Source organism: Thermobia domestica, chromosome 6, assembly GCF_964235325.1.
Source record: "Thermobia domestica chromosome 6, izTheDome1.hap1.1, whole genome shotgun sequence".
NCBI classification, from domain to species: Eukaryota; Metazoa; Arthropoda; class Insecta; order Zygentoma; family Lepismatidae; genus Thermobia; species Thermobia domestica.
The window spans coordinates 161,343,951-161,361,527 of record NC_137459.1 but is presented as its reverse complement, the minus strand read 5'-3'; the positions used below and the strand labels follow the sequence as shown (position 1 = coordinate 161,361,527).

Below are 17,577 nucleotides of genomic sequence, written 5' to 3'. Positions count from 1 at the left end.
TTCGCAACCCTGAAGATGCACATGAGTGGAAAAAAAAAAAAAAAAATCAACTGACGAGGAAGAATTGGGCAAAAGAGTTGGCGGCAGACTTCTCTGACCAAGGCATAAACAAATTGATCTCTCGTCTCATTAAGTGCATCGAGAGGGATGGCAACTACGTGGAAAAATAGTTCACTATGTACTGATGTAACCATGTTGAAGTTCTGTTTTAAATATTTTTTTAACCCACAAAAATCTGTTACACTTATTTTCTGGACGTGCGTCGTATTTTGTAATAACTCACTTTTTTGCATATTTTATTTTGAGCGGCTTAATGTGTGTTCAATTGATCTTTGCAGTTTTAACAAAATTTAATAGTGACATTTGGATTCGCCAATGAAAAATTATTGAGAATAGTATAATATGAGAACAAAAGGTCTGGATTTTTTTTTTTTTTTTTAAACTTTTTTTCTCTCTCCATTATTGAAATAATTATATTGGCTGTAGCAAGTTGATCTATTGTAATGAAGTGTAACTTGTGATAGTAAGTACACTTCTTTGAACTTGCCCTATTAAAGTATAGTTCAGTCTGTGTCAGTGTATCATCATTCATTTTTCTTTAATTTACGACTTAAATCCAATAGTTAATCGTAGTTGATATAAATAATTCCGAATTGTTATTGACCCGTACCGTGTATTGTGATTTATTTTTTTGCACATACGTTAAAGAGCTCGTTCCATACTTAATACTCCCTTGTTATTAATAACATTGCCATTAAATTAGCTTGTTTTACATAGATATTTTTCTTTCTAAGGACTGTTCAGATGCACTGGAATATACAGTATTGCGCTTGAAGTACGCTGTAGAACTTGTACTAGCCCGAAATGGTCGAAATGTCATTGATTACCAAATGGAGCTGAAACGATTATCTGATGTTGTAATAGATATTTATGCGATGACAGCTGTGCTAGGAAGGGCATCTCGTTCGTACTGTATAGGCTTGAGAAATGCCAGCGAAGAGGTAAGTATCATCTTTTACAATTCAGTAGCAAAATATTCTTGCTTATATGTTGTCTATTATGTTTCAAAAGGAGAAAATGATCTAAACAAAGTGAAAATAATCTTTTGTAATATTCGGTGTTCCGATAGCGGTTGAAGACAATATCATCATCATCGTATTATTATTATTATTTATGCCTTCTTATTACAAGAACATAAAATACCGAAAATCTGATCATGTTGAATACCACGTGGTAATTTTGAATCTGGTTTATACGACTAGACTAGAATTAGATACTAATCAAAATAATAATATTTTGTTAGAAAAATAATCTCATATCCCTCGTTGGCCCATTCTTACGTGACGTTTCCAAGAGGTAGGTTATTACTACTACAGAATATACTGATATTTTAAGCCCCTAGTGAAACAAGCAAGGCAAGGCGCTGAAAGAATCCTAGTGCCGAATCCATGTACTGCAAAGTGTTAATCTATTTTATTTTCTTTCCCAGCATCCAAGTATGTAGTAGTATATTGAGTTATTGCTGAAGTATTAATCTGATGTGCAGATTCGAGGAGGAGTATTGTAACTGACATCGATGGAATATGGCGTGGACAGTCGGTATGGCGACTGGGCAGTGTAGGAGGGAGACTGGTATCTCTTATCCTTTATCTTTTAAAGCCTAAAGTAATGGCGTTGAAATCAAATCATGACTTTAGATTTAGGGAACTGAAATATTGATTCGATAGTTACACGGTGGAAAATAGTGCTATTTTATATGTTCTGTGAGGAAAATGCTGCTTTCGCATTTGCTTTGGCTGTCTGTCATGATATATAACATGTTTATAGAACACTGCGGTTTTAAAAATTAACAATGAATTTATTTCTTATCTTACATGAAAAAAACTTTTACCGTAAGCAGTAGCAAGTATCTAAGTTTCTCATGCGCTGCCAGCAGATTGTTTCTCATGCTTACTGCGGCTCTTGAGATGTGTGGAATCTGGCTGCGTGTCAAGGCAAGAGTTCTGATCGACCTCGTGTGTCTGATGACAACGTTGAAAGAGTGAGCGGGATATTCAGCGTAGTGCCTTGCAAGTTATTTGGTTGAGCAAGCAGGGAATTGGACATGCAGTTTCCACAAACTGTCGGTACCGCTACTTATTCTTGTGTGGTCTCTTTTTATGTTTAAAAAAAAGAAAAAAATGAACGAAATTCACACTGCACTTTAAGCATACCGTTAACTGGGTATACTTTGGCCTTTTAATTTTCAAAATTCCCATTCTAATATTTCCTAAGATTAGGTAGGCAATTTAATGACATTTCTCCTTGTTAAAATGCAATCCTGTGCCTTTCTTTTGAAAGCAGTGAGAACTCAGTGTGACCAAGAATGATTATAGTCCCAATTTTTTGATGTCATGCAAGATTTTTCATGATTGGGGTAACTTTAGCCCATTTGTCAAAATGATTAATTAATACACGAAAGTATTATTGTAGCACTGTATTTAAGAAGCAGAAGAGAAGAACACATTGGTATTATAAACACATTGGTGAAACTATCAATGTTTTTACTCAATTTCAATCGAACGAGAAATATTGTCTGATGAAAATATTTGTATTCTACTTGAGTGATTACGAAACATCTATAAAAGAACGCTACAAATTTCTGAATACTTAACTTAAAATACCGATACTACATGCATAGAGGTGAAATCACCTTGTTCAATTTAGAGGCAAACAAAAATATCGCTCAATGAAAATCTCTCTAAGTGGATGAATACTTAATATCCGAAAATAAGAGCACCTTATTCTTCATTACGGTAGAGTACTTTATCAGTACCATACTGCTTAGTTTTAGGAAGAAAATTCTTGCAATTCAGGCACTGTATAATATCCTCCTTTAGAAGCTAGAGGGGGATTAATCTTTCTTATTTCATCGCAGCATTTGTACACCATTTCATCTTTAATATTGGGCCATTACCAACACAGAAAATATGGGCCAATGTTGCCCCAAAAAATTGGGTCAATATTACCCCACACAATTCAACGCTTAATAGTTTGTGCGTAATAATAAAAAAAAAAAAAAGTTGTTAAGGCGTTAGCTTATCAATATTCGCTAATGAAGATGTTTTTATATTCTACTTGTGCATTCAGGATATGTCACCTTAATGAAATGAACAAAAGTTGTGGAACTTGAAATATGATAAATGTTTACTTGCTAACAATTGCTAGCATTTTGCTTCCCACATTCTGCAAACAAATCACTAGCGCCAATATTCATGTATTCTCAATGTTGTAGTACTTCGATCCACAACTTTTCTTACTGATAGAAACCATAATAACCATGTAGAAAGAAATCAAATCTTTCTCTTCCTTTGGGCCAAAGTTGCCTTTAAAGGGTCAAAGTGTACCCAGTTTATGGTATATCAAAACACACACAAAAGCCTTTTTCTGTTGCGAACCAATTGAAAACCAGCTCCACAGTAAATATAAAAAGCAAATTACTAGTAGTGCGTGAGAATCTTGTACAGTTTCCGCTACTTACGGTATAAGTTCTGTCCATGTAAGGTAAGAAATAAATTTATTTATTTTTTAAAAGCACGCTGTTTATATTCTTCACCCTGTATCAGGAAACCAAAAAAGAGCTATTGATAAGTAGTCTTTATATTAAAAATCAGTACCCTCCTCGATTTGCTTTACCTGGGATCTCTCGTAATTATACAGGGAGTGTGTAACCTCTTGGATAAAATGCATACAGATGGTAAAGGGGTCCTGTAAAAGTATTGTGAGATAGGGAATTTAAAGTCGAAAACGCCTATTTGAAGCACCATCCATCTTGAATTAGTAAGGAGCTGCACTAATTATTGTGTTTATCGTGTCGATGTATCCTGCTTCTTTGCGTAACATTATCGAAATTATTTCTTATAAGTTCATTATATCTGATAGCTCTATTTTTCATAACTTAGTTCGGCTGCTTAATATTTCATTTTAGTAATCGCTTCTCAACATTTGATAACGCTAGCAAGCGAAACAATACACTATCGAATTGTTTACACAATGAGACTTTTTAAATGCACCTCTGGTGTTCGAAGATTGGAAAATTACACTTCACATGTGTTTGTAAACATGCATTGAACGTATGATGCAGCAGGTTGTAATATCCAGAAAGCTAAATGGAAGTGCTGACAAAATTTTCCGAACAGACATAATCCGAATTGAAAGACATTTGTCGCCACAGAGAGAAACCAACAAAAGATGTTCAGAGCGCTAGACGATGAAATGTTCGTACACTAGAGTTTGAGGAGATGGTGTTGGATTGTGTAGAATTTCCATCAACAAGTATCCCTCAAAATGGGCGTCACGTGTGCGCTTCGTACAGTGGTGTGTGGCGCTTACTAAGAGACCAGCAATTACACCCCAACGGGTGCAAAAAATGGAACAAAATGATTTCACTCCCATAGTGGAGTTCTGTTAGTGGTTTATCCAGAATTGTAGTGATGTGCCAAACTTTCTACAGTGAGTTTTGTCATAAATAAGACTTTTTACCCGTGATTGTATTTGAGACAGCCGTAATAGCCTTGTATGATGACAATCCATATGCCATTTGCAGGTCTCGTCGTAAACAGCGTCACTGTATCAACTTCTGAGCTGAAATTGTACACGATCAACTTATAGGATCTTCTTTCTTGCCTCCTCACCGGAATGGAAAACATTACTTACTGTTCCTTCGAGATGTACTTCCCGAATTGTCGTAAAGTGTACCTCTGGATCTTCAGGATATAAGTGTAACATGATGACGTACCTCCCTACTTCAATGTTGATGTTTACAATCATTTGGATATCAACTTCCCTAGTCGTTGGATCAGAAGGGGACGTCGCATCCAGTGGTTAGCGCGCTCATCGGATCTCACTATTTTGTTTAACACATCATGTCGTTAGTGTATAAAACACGATTAGAATTCGACGTGGACATGGTTGTTAAGGTTCTAGCTGTCTGCTTGATTGTGTAACATTCACCAGGGTTATTTGAGAGAATGATTCATGTGACGTTGTATTACATGTAATCGAGATTGGTGGTTGCCACTTTGAACAGTTACTGTGAGTTGTTTGTACAGTAAGGGACACTTCTGGATGGTACAGCCATATGGAGATTTACGGCAAAAGTGCTCCACCAGTTGAGTCCGAAGCATTTGCCAGGAAGTATTGCAACCGAATTAGCTTTAAAGGAAGGCGGGTGGCATAATCGCAAGGCACTGAAAATTCCCGTACACTTGGGCGAAATTCCCACTACCGTCTACAGCATCATTTCTCCAAAATGAGATGAATCTCAGACGTGTATTTCTTATGGCAAACATATTACTTGATATTTGTCCTATTCGTAAACATAAACTGCAACAAAAAATGAAAACTCAATCCTGTTGCTGTTAGAATGAACACTGTTTCAGTCATTTGTTCTGAAGTGACTTTGCAGAGCCTGAATAAATATTCTGTCACTTCAGTAGGGCAGGAAGTGCGAATCCCCCCCCCCCTCCTTCAGTGTGAAAACATATATTTAAATAAATGCTTAGTGAGAGTGAGCCCACTGGTATAGCGCTTTTATGATTTGAAGTTTTGCTCCCAAGCCATCTTATGTCATAGTTGATGACAAAGGAAAACGAGAGATGCAAATATGTTGAAAGAGAGATACAGTCACATGTGCAAATTTAGAATTTGAGACAAAATGATCGGATAGCATCCATATTTTGCCGAAAATTTTGATTTTGTAAGTAGACATGTAAAAGCTCACTCGATTCTGAGAGCATCCCACTACCAATTGTTGAATTCATGTGGAGAACTCAGTTGAGAGCATCAGATGATTACGGAGCGGGAGAAACATTTTAAGATATAGGAAACAGAGAATGAAAAAATATTTTCAACCGTCCTGGATGAGATTCGATCCACAAACCTCAAGATTACCAAGCAACAATTCTACTCACTCAACCACGGGGCCCACACAGAAAGATACGCAGCCATACGTCCGATACAAAACGTTTATTACTTACAGAACGTTTATTTGTAAGGGAGAAAGCTAGGAAAATTCCCCGTCTCTAGTTTTTCTTTCCCTGTCACCAACTTAATTACTCTTGTCCTAGACTGGGAAGAATATTTTTCACCCCTCTAGAAAATTTCTTAACATTTTCGTACATTTTTAGCAACACAAAACATTTATCTATGGCTGTTTTGCATAATTACACTTACACAAAGCAATTACTTCCAATTCTATTAATTCCATTGCCACGTAAACAGAAATACTGATTATGAAATTCTATATCTCGCGAATAGTCTTGTAGAAAATATCCAAATTCAATTTTTCTATTTGGAACAAGGGGAGCGCACACACGGGGTTTAGGGAGCAGGTTTCGCCCATGAGATTTGTTTTAGGGAGGAAGGGACGTAAATTCACATTCAAAATGGCAAAATCGCACGTTCAATTATAACATAATTTTACTTTTAAGAACGCCAAATGCGAAGTAGAACGAATATATTCTCTTTGGCTTGAAAGAATAAAATTATGCCTGAAAGTGGAAGTGAACAGAGACTGATGATGTTTAAGAACAATGGATGCTACCAAGCAATGGCGTAGCCAGGAGGTCTGGAACCTCCGACATTTGTAAAAGTTGTTAAAATAAGACCGAAGATTGCCGTTTTATTCAAAAAAAATTCCGGTGGTGGACCCAGGACTACCCCCAAATGAACGTTTAGTCAGCGACCCCCGAAATCAAATCCTGGTTACACCCCTGCCACCAAATGATGTACTCTCCTGTGTGTGTGACATGCAAATCAATGTGGAATTCATTAGAGGAGGGGAGAAATCTCGCTAACAATTTAGGCACTCTTTTTCTGGTGGGAGGAGGATTTTGCATTGATTTGCATGGGAGAAATTTCACCCAAGCACTTGAAGGGATAGTCACCCTTCGCCTAGGAGGGTGGTGGTGCAATTCTCAAGTTTGCCAAGAGTCTAAGTTCGTCCCCCTCTAGAAAATCAGTAAACAAAACATTGGTTACTACTGCATCAGTTAAGTTTTATTTGGAAGAACCGTCTGCTAAAAACTACTGCCAAAAGCATAGCTACCTGGGTAATATCCAGAAATGCCCGAAACATATGATATTTGTGAAACATAAGAGAGAGAGAATTAGATCTGCACATAACAGTGTCCCTCGGTTATAAATTTAAACAAAGGAATGCTTTCCGTGAGGTTTCTTAGATGAGTTGTTAGCGTACTGAACTTCTGCGTAGAGCGTCACGGGTTCGTGTCCGCGCAAAGTACATTGTTTTCTTTTCTTTCTTTTTTGCTTTTTACATCAAGTGGAATTAAGGTGCTCCTGCAGTAATATGTTTTTTTTTTTTTTTTTTTCGGAGAGGGTTTGGCCCTTACACGGTTATTCCGAACAAACTAACAAAATACGTATTCTTTTATTTGTTGCGTATTTTCCTTACACCGTTTCGTTGCAGTTCTCTTTTGACGTACACGTTACTACAGTCGATATTCCGTGCTCAACTGTTTGGAGGGGTCTATGCCCCACCCAACCGTTTTTCCAGAGAAACGAAAGAGGTATTCCCTTATATTACGTCTGCAATGTCTGTTCACAATTTTATTCACTTCGGTTCACTTCTTGCCTTGCGGACGTCAAAATTAAGACCTTTGGGTGGGGGCACTTGCCCCCTAAAAGAGTTTCCCCGCAGAATATAAAAATCCGCCTTCGTTTAGTTTTTGCGTATTGTCCGTTCACATAGTCTTGTTGTAATTCCTCATGTCCTGTAAGTACACTTATGTCCAAAATGATTGTCGCATGTCTATAAATATGTTGTTATATGAATATAATTTGATAACGATTTCGCCCAGTATTTCTTATAATGTTACTATGTTTATAATGGGCAAAGACATGTATGTGGTAAATTTCATGTCAAAAAAGCAGTAAATAAGATCAATAACTAACTAACTACTCTATGGCCTATGGAACCCGGAGGTTCAATGCCGCGTTCACAAAAGCTCTCCACTGACTTCTATCCTTAGCCGATTGGATCCAGTTTCTACTTTGGATTCCTATTTCTGCGAGATCCATCTTAATATTGTCCTCCCATCTGCGCCTAGGTCTTCCTAATGGTCGTTTTCCGATTGGTCTTCCAGTCAAGACTGAAAGCGTCTCTACTTTCTTCCATTCTAGCTACATGACCTGCCCACCTAAGCCTACTAGAGTTGACGACCCTAACGATGATGTCTTCAAGAATGATGTCTTTTTGTTGAGGAAATAATTCAAGCTACACTACTGTGGATTCGAACCCGAGTCCGCCGAACAGGAGTCACGTGGTTTAACCACTACACTATACACGTGTTGGGGTGTATAGTGAACTTAAGAAGCTTTTTCAAGTAGTGATTTGTATATTGTGATTGATAACAATTCTGTTTCTTTACTACTGTTTCGATTTTTTCTCTCGCAGTAGAATTCAGTGTGTTTTAACAGAATGCGTCTATAGTATGATAAAGTAGCTAACATAAAATTGCTAACAATGTGATTGTATTATATATTATGAATGTAAGTGACCAATAAACAAAATGATCCCTCGCTGTTTGATACGTGCAATAGATAATTTTATGGTTGGAAACAATTTCTAGAAATAATTGAATAAGGACGCTACGAAGTAGTTGTTCCATAGTCGTGTGGTTAGGGTGGATGTGTCAAGTTCCGAAGGTGCTAGGTTCGATTTTGGGTGTGGGTTTTTCTTTTTTTTCTGTTCCTAATCGTCAGACGTTTCTGACATTATTCATGTTCGTGAGAAAAAATATACGTTCCCACGTGAATTGCAATTTGGAGGCAACAAGGCGTGTGATGCTTGTGGGAAAGTAGTACGCTATTTTTATCAAATTATAACGAATATATATTAAATTCGTCGCGGAGTGTCGTAATGGCGTATTAGGAAACTCCTTGTTTTCCACGCAGCAGTCCCAGGTTCGAGTTTCTTCTATTATTTTATCCTTTTTGCAATTAAGTGGTGAAATTTCACTTGGTTTTACTGTGATGCACATTTGTCACATGAAACTCAATGGAGACATGAATTAGGAAGTATGGTCACTGAAAGTGCTTTTTGAGAAACGTGACGTAACCTAAGCTGCGAATACACAGACCTTGAATCACATAATACTTAATGTAAAATGAAATCTTGCAGGTTTACGTCCCACGATTATGCTGAGCAGGTTAAGGGAGACAGTGATGATGAAAATAATGAAATGGTGGAATCAAAAGGGTGGGAGAAAATGGGAGAGCCCTAAGAAAACCCACTACAGAAACCATTTGGCGCGAAATGGGATCGAACTAGGGACCCCATTTACAAGAGGTGATCGCTTTATCATTGTGTCATAGCGGACCCGCAATACTTAATGTGAAACAGCTATTATTTACGCACATTGCATAACTACAGTAAATGCGTTCAATACTATAGTATGTAAGTAAATCTAATGTATTTTGACACGTATCTGGAAAGAACCGAAAGTGTTTTGCAAATCCAGAGTGGGGGCAACTTAGACCCTTTGCCCCCGCTGTGGGAAGCCATGGTCCCACCTTTTCCCCCTTTATTTATGCTAATTCCGTAGGCAGGCCTAAGCTATTCAAGTGTTGTTGCTTCACATATTCTTATTCTTGGTTATAATATTAATTCAATACCAATTTGGCACTTTGAGGTATTTGTTATAAACGTGTCCCCTCGGAATTTGTGGCTCTATTTGTCTCAGGACAGAAGGTGCACCAAAACCTTACTTCAATTCTTACAAATATTTTTAAAAGTTTGAGGTCCACACACCCCGAACACTTCGCCTGGTTATCCCCTGCTCCCAGTGATGCTTTTAGTGTCTTACCCCTACAGTAAATTTTTCCGTTGGAAATATATAAGTATGCTAAATTTGTATGAAATTCCTCCAAGGATCTGTGGTGTATCGTACGAGCTACCAATTTTTTTTTTCTTAGTTACCGAGGGACACTATTATGCGCAGGTCTAATTCTTTCTCTCTCTCTCTGGGGGCCGCGGTGGCTCAGTGGTAGAGCGTTCACCTCTGGTGCTTGGGGTCCCGGGTTCGATCCCAGCCCCCGCCAAGTGAACTTTGTGGTGGACAAACACCGTGGTCGTGGGTTTTCCCGGGATCTCCCGTTTCCTCCCACTTTCTTCATTCCACCATTTCATTCATTACTCATCATCACCGTCTCCTTTAGCCTAATCGGCATAACCGTGGGACGTAAAACTCAAAGATTTCATTTCATTTCTCTCTCTCTCTCTCTCTCTCTCTCTCTCTCTCTCTCTCTCTCTCTCTCATCTTTCACAAATATCACATGTTTCGAACATTTTTTAATATTAGCTATGCTTTATGTTTGATTATTTGGCAGTTTCTTTTAGCAGACAGTTCTTCCAAATAAAACTTAACTAACACAGTAGTAACCAATGTTTTGTTTACTGATTTTAGAGGGGGGAACAACCTAGACTCTTAGAACTTAAGAATTACAGCCCCCTCCTGTGCCAGTGATGACTATCCCTCCAAGCGCTTGAGCGAAATTTCTCCCACATTTATCATGCTTCCCCCTCCCCACCAGAAAAAGTGTGCCTAAATTGTTAGCGAGATTCTCCTCTCCTCTAATGCATTCCACTCTGATTTATATGTTACCTACACAGGAGAGTACATCACTTGGTAGCAAGGGCGGAACCAGGATTTAATTTCGGAGAGTTGCTGACTAAACGTTCATTTGGGGAGAGCCCCGGGTCCACTCTTGAAATTCTTTGAATAAAACCGCAATCCTAGGGTAAAGACATACCTAAGAGACCTCGCGATCGAGGTCGAGGCTTAAGTAGTGGTCGCTACCTCGATGTTTAGGTCTAGATGGATGAAGGGCGCACATAGCGAGGAGGTCGCACCCTCAGTAAGTCCTCAGTTTGAGGAGGAACATTACTGTAACGCGTCTGAAATTATTGCACAAAAATCACTGCAAAACATTTGAAATTGAAAGGACCAAGCAGTTTATAAAGAGGGATGGACGCGAGACGAGACATGAGAAACGCTAAAGGCTCGTCTCTTGTTTCGCAAAAATATTTGAGTCCCTTCTCTTTTCCATCTCTATCAATAAATCAAAAACTTTTACATTTTTTCAATTTTCTGTGAAGAAATGCCCTCATTCAGCACTCAGGCGAGAAATTATTTCCTAGTAAAATAAATAAATAAAAACAGATATGTCTTCAGGTTTCGATTTGGAGGTCGTATTAACTTCAGCAAATGAAGTTTCGTCACTACAATTCCATTATCCGAAATTTCCTCTATGAAAATGTGCCTTTCTTTACGGGCATTTCTTTACCTTATATCAAGAACGAATTCAGAAGAAACTTTTTTTTATTAATCTCGGAATTGGGGGGAGGAGTGGAGTTTTTGAACATAGATATGATTAACAGTAGCTTCTTTATTTCTTTAGAAATTCCACAATTTACTGACTTCATCCCGAAATCCCCTCTATGTAACAGCCGCTGCCTTATGTAATGATAAGCTACAGTATAATTCTCAAATAAATATGAATAACTTATCTGACATTCACATTTCAGTTGCTATTTTCTTCCATTCTCTATTTAAAACGTGTCTATTAGGATGTTGTTTGTGTTTCTTATCCCATATTGCTGGAACCTACCTTACTAGTTCTATTAATATCTCTTTTATAATCAAATTTAATAATGCAGCAAAATCTCTCGAGCATATACATACAGCATCCTATGCAGACGAAATTCTAAACTAATCAAGACTTTATTCCGTGCAGTGCTTCAGGGAGAACCAAAGAGAACACGAGCCACAGCGATGCTTCCGCTGAACATCGATGTAAAAACAAACTCGGTTGTTTATAAGCGCGACCACTAATTCACCCTCGCGGTCGACCTCTAGGTCGCGATGTAGCGTACATCTTCTGTATACGCATACCCACTTGAATCCATGTGTTTGTGCCAGTATCGAGGGTGCAACCGTGACTTAAACCTCGACCTCGATCCCGAGGTCTCTTCGGTATGATTCGACTCTTAGGCATTATTTTAACAACTTATACAAAAGTCGGAGGTTCCAGACCTCCTGGCTATGCCACTCCTTGGTAGTATCCATTGTTCTTGAACATCATCAGTCTCTGTTCACTTCCACCTTCAGCCATAATTTTATACTTTCAAGGCAAAGAGAAAAAATTCGTTCTTCTTCGCATTTGGCGTTCTTAAAAGTAAAACTATGGTGTAATTGAACTTGCAATTTTGCCATTTTGAATGTAAATTTATGTCCCCTTCTCCGCAAAACAAATCTCATGGTCGCAACCTGCTCCCTAAACCCCGCGTGTATGCTTCCCCCTGTTCCAAATAGAAAAAATCAATTTGGATATTTTCTGTAAGACTATTCGCGAGATATAGAATTTCATATTCAGTATTTCTGTTTACTTGGCACTGGAATTAATAGATTTGGAAGTAATTGTTTTATGTAGGTATAATTGTGCAGAACAGCCATGGATAAATGTTTTTGTCTTGCTAAAAATGTATGAAAATTGTTAGGAAAGTTTCTAGAGGGGTGAAAAATACTCTTCCCAGGCTGGGACAACAGTAATTAAGTTAGTGCCAAGGAAAGAAAACTTATAGACGGGGAATTTCCCTAGCTTTCTCCCTTACAAATAAACGTTTTGTAAGTAACAAACGTTTTGTGTCTGACGTATGGCAGCCTATCGCTCTGTGGCGCTCCGTGGTTGAGTGATTAGAGTCATGGGTTGATAATCTTGAGGTTCATGGATCGAATCCCATCCAGAGCAATTGAAAATATTTTTTCGTTCTTTGTTTCCCATATCCTAAGATGTTTCTCCCCCTCCGTAATCATCTGACGCTCTCAACTAAGTTCTCCACTTGAATTCAACAATTGGTAGTGGGATGCTCTCAGGTTCGGGTGAGCTTTTACATGTCTACTTACAAAATCAAAATTTTCGACAAGATATGGATGCTATCCGATCATTTTGTCTCAAATTCTAAATTTGCACATGTGACTGTATCTCTCTTTCATCATATTTGGATCTCTCGTTCTTTAATGATGCCAACTATGACATGAGATGGCTTGGGAGGAAAACTTCAAATCATAAAAGCGCTATACCAATGGTCCTACCCTCCTGAAGTGACAGAATATTTATTCAGGCTCTGCAAAGTCATTTCAGATCAAACAACTGAAACAGTGTTCATTCCAACAGCAACAGGATTGAACTTTAATTTTTTGTTTCACTTTATCTTCACGAATAGGACATATATCAAGTAATATGTTTGCCATAAGTACTATACATCTGAGATTCATCTCAGTTTGGAGAAATGATGCTGTAGACGGTAGTGGGACTTTCGTCTAGGTGTACGGGAATTTTCAGTGCCTGGCGATTATGCCACCCGCCTTCCTTTCACGCTAATTCGGTTGCAATATTTTCCGGCAAATGCTTCGGACTCAACTGGTGGGGTAGTTTTGCCGTAAATCTCCATATGGATGTACCATCCTGAAGTGCCCCTTACTGTGCCTATAGTAAAGCATTGGTTTGTTTCCAATAAAAATTGTGCAACCAGGTGCAGTGTTATGCAAAATAAAGCAGGTTACATCAACACAATTAACAAAATCATATTGCAGCTTCTTACTTGTTCAAGATGGTGCGGCGCTTGAAAAGGTGTTTCCAACCTTGTATTTCTTATCTCACAATAAATTCTAAAAAAAACTAATAAATCATTGATTTATGTGGTCACTTTTATTTTCATGGCCCGTCTATATGCTCAGTTTTAAAAGAAACATGTAAGAGTAATAGAAAAATCTTATCTCCTTATCCACCCTTTGATGTTCAGTTTTTCAGTACTGTGTCGTATTTATGTTTCAATGTGCAAGAATAACATTTGTGCAAAATTTCAACTTCCTAGGCCAAATGTTTTCCAAATCTGATGATGAACAAGTAAACATTTAATCAATTATTCCACCCTCCTAGGTCAAAATTCCATAAAATCTCATTTTGCCCATAATCTAGAATCTGAAGAGAATCTTTGTGCATTTTTTTTTTTCCTACATCCAAAGATTTCTGGGACCTGGTGAAATCAGAAATAAATTCAACTGCTTTCCCTTCAAGGGTTGCATTTTGCAGAACCCTATGTTATTCACAGCCTATGGTTCATGGAGAATATTTGCACAAAATTATGTTCCTACTCCTAACTGTTCTGGAGATGATACGAAAAACGTTAAAAAGTTAATCGTTTTCCCCCTCCCCGGAAAGGGTAATATTTGTACAAAATTTCTTCTTCGCTAAAATCGGAGAATCTGGTGAACTGTGAAAAAAAAATGAAAGAAACGTTCAATTTTCATCTTCCTTTGTGTGGGTGAGTCTGTGGGTTTACTATTTTATATAAGTACAGATGACAAAATATTAACACCCCCTCCCCTCGTAACTCACAATACCAGATAACACCACCTCTGGCCTGGATTCGGTTTTAAAATGCCTCCACGATATTTTGCAAGTGCACTGTGAATTCACTCGTGTATCACTAGATCCAGGCCAGTACAGGGATGTCTATTTCTGCGTTTCACCCATTGCTCTAAATATTTTCGCAGATTTTATAATTGGACGTAAGTTTGGTGGAGGGTCAGGGTGACTGGTAGCTTCCCTAACTTATGTACAAACGCTGTACACCCTGAGAACACGGTACTTGCTCTGAAGATGAAAGTGTCTACTGTATATAAAGATGTTGAAGAAGTGGCAACACCTGAGAATGTCCTATTGAACATGCTGGTTCATGTTTACATTCACCTGTATGAGTGTGCCCAATTCGTGGTACAAAAGTATCCCCACATATTTAAAACTTCCTCCAACTTGAACATTATCCACTAACTGCGATGGAAATTCTTAAATGTTTCATTTGGCATAGAGCTTTCGGTGCCCTCGACGCCTTGCATCATTGCAATATATATATATATATATATATATATATATATATATATATAAAAAAAAAATCCACAGAAACTGGACCGTGTTTATTGAGTCTGCTATTCCAAGAATACATTGAGATTGGTTCTGTAGCGAGAAGTAGCCTCTTTCGTCGTACTCGACTCCAAATATCTATTGCATTAAGTTCCTTACGCAGTGTTCTTTCGGAGATTTGGATGAACGTGCGTTCAGAACTACAGCAATTCATGTCAGATTTAACACGGTTTTCATTGGCCAGGCGGAAAACTCGTCGGTGGTATCTCTGGGGACCTCAGTTCTGATGCCGTTTTATGCTCATAGGTCTGTTAGACAATTCCTTGTTGACCGGTTATATAGCCCACTTTGATGCGCCAACAAACGGGCAACTTCGTTCAGTGTGTGTAAATGGGCACACCCGAACACTCTCCTTTACATTATTTTGCTACATATTTGTTTCAATGCATTTTAAGCTACAACCAACTTGCACACACACACCAGTTAACTGCAGTGGTTATGCGTCAGTGGTGATGGGTCATTCAAGTTACGCGAAGCGCTATCTATAGTACTAGAAACACATCAATATTACTTCTAGCTGGGCACAACGATTTACTATATGATTTATCATTGACTACTGCTACAATATAATTTATCCATGTAATGAGGTTCATTTGATTGCATCGCATCATCTACCGTAAATATTTTGCTATCACTGGAAGGCCACTTGGTGCAAATTGAAAAGCTTGCATTCAGTATGAATCTCAGCTCGTGTATTAATTATGAAGCTCGGGTTTCCTGCCGTCCAAGATTTTTCTTCTCTATTTTCACCTTTTAATTAATTCCGATATTGTTCTTCTTTCCCTTCCATTTGGTAATTTGCTCGTTGCTTTTATTGTTCCATCTAGCGATTTTCTATTCTCCTCCATACGCGAGTGATCAATCTTCCGTAATGCCATACTGTACCCGTACTCCATACAAAACGTGTCAAGGGTGTTTTTGTTAATTGTTCATTAAATGGCCCATGCAACAGATTTTTCCTCTAAATATTTTGCCATTATTTGTTTTTCTATTTTGATCGTACCAGATAATCATAATTTAGGGTAGTAAATGTTTGTTAAAAGTTTTAAGTAATCATAATTCTTTTTCTTCTTTCTAGATTCTTCTAGCAAAAACGTTCTGTCAAGATGCTCTCAAAAGAGTGAAAAATAATATTCGTGAACTTGAATTAGGTCCGATTGAGACCAACGACAAAAACTATAAAATGGTTGCAGAAAAAGTGTTTGAAAATGGTGGGTACTTTGCCGTACATCCCCTCACCAGGAACTTTTAAATTATATACATTTGTTCTCGTTTGATAAATTAGTCAATTTTGTAAATAATTGTATCAATGCAAAACACTTGTATCAATGCAAAACACACTTCCATCAATGCAAAATAAAACGCAAGGATGAAGCAACAAAGTGGTTGTTGGCTGATATTTTTATACGTGATTTATAATGTAAATTTGTTTTGTTATTTTCGACGAATGTTTTTATTCATTGAAATGTTTAAAAAATAAAGTTGATGAAAATACAGTTATTTTATTTCTTCGCTCTTGTATACTCTGCCATTAACTTGTTCGTAAAAATATTATTTAATACCAGCTCTCTCTAGAATTCACTGTTTTTCTGTACACCTTACAGATTACGGTGAGTTATACCTCTGCTGCCTGCAGCAGACAATTTACTCTTAACTGACTCTAATTTTTAAACTTTGAGTAGTTGTCATAGGCATAAATATTCTTGAGTCCACTGCAACCAACTTCAGTAATCAGGCTACAAGGTGACATATTTTATAGATACGGGTACCTCTGTAATTTATTATCTGAGAGACATTTTAAGAATATTGTAGTCTAATACGTGAAGGACTTATAGTGTTGGCTTTGTAATCTTCATTTTCGCTTACAAGTTTTCATTCATATTCGATAAACACCCTCAAGTAGCAAACACGATTTAGAAAGGGGTGAAACAACACATGTAACAGAACATAAGATAAAAGGAAACAAAAAATTATGCAGAGGTAAGTTCAAAAAAAAAAAAAAAAAAACCTTCATGTCTTAATCAGATTCCAGTGACGGTGACCGTGTATATTGTATTAACTTGCTGTCTGTTTTCTTTCTTTCGTGTGTGTGTGTGTTTTTTTTTGGGGGGGGGGGCGGGGGTATAACGTTCAACAAGACGGAACCCCTGCCAACAATCCGTGTGACCTAATTTAATTTGGATCTTTGTAAAATATATCTGAACAGAAACACCAGAGGTGCAAAAAGTGCAGCCAAGTTCGTCAGCCTCAAAAAGTGTTGAGATAAGTATAAATGAGCCAAGTTCCTTGGCCACTGCATCTGAAACGAACACTGAAACTTGGCGCGAGGTGTCTAACATATTCGAACACATCAAGATGCCAGTTTCTAGTTTCACGCCGGGATATTTCAGCCCTAAGGTTAGTGGTGGCCCCCAAATCGATTACGCTCACAAACAAAATCCCTAAGGCTCGTCAAAATCATTTTCCTTGACACTTCGTGGAGAATATAAGTTTTCCTTGTCTGGATTTCGAACCACCAATCTTACTACAGTA

At 37.8% G+C, this 17,577-nt stretch overlaps 1 protein-coding gene across 1 annotated transcript in view; it reads left to right on the top strand.

Annotated features, from left to right (window-relative positions):
• The window catches only part of LOC145688295 (complex I assembly factor ACAD9, mitochondrial-like), a 46,994-nt gene extending 30,453 nt beyond the window's left edge, over positions 1–16,541 (top strand). Inside the window, exons 9-10 of the mRNA XM_081762298.1 lie at positions 795–1,001; positions 16,124–16,541. Of these exons, the coding sequence (XP_081618424.1) occupies positions 795–1,001; positions 16,124–16,297 (381 nt within the window). The 3' untranslated portion in view covers positions 16,298–16,541. The remainder of the gene's footprint in view (positions 1–794; positions 1,002–16,123) is intronic.
• The last annotated feature ends 1,036 nt before the right edge of the window (positions 16,542–17,577 follow it).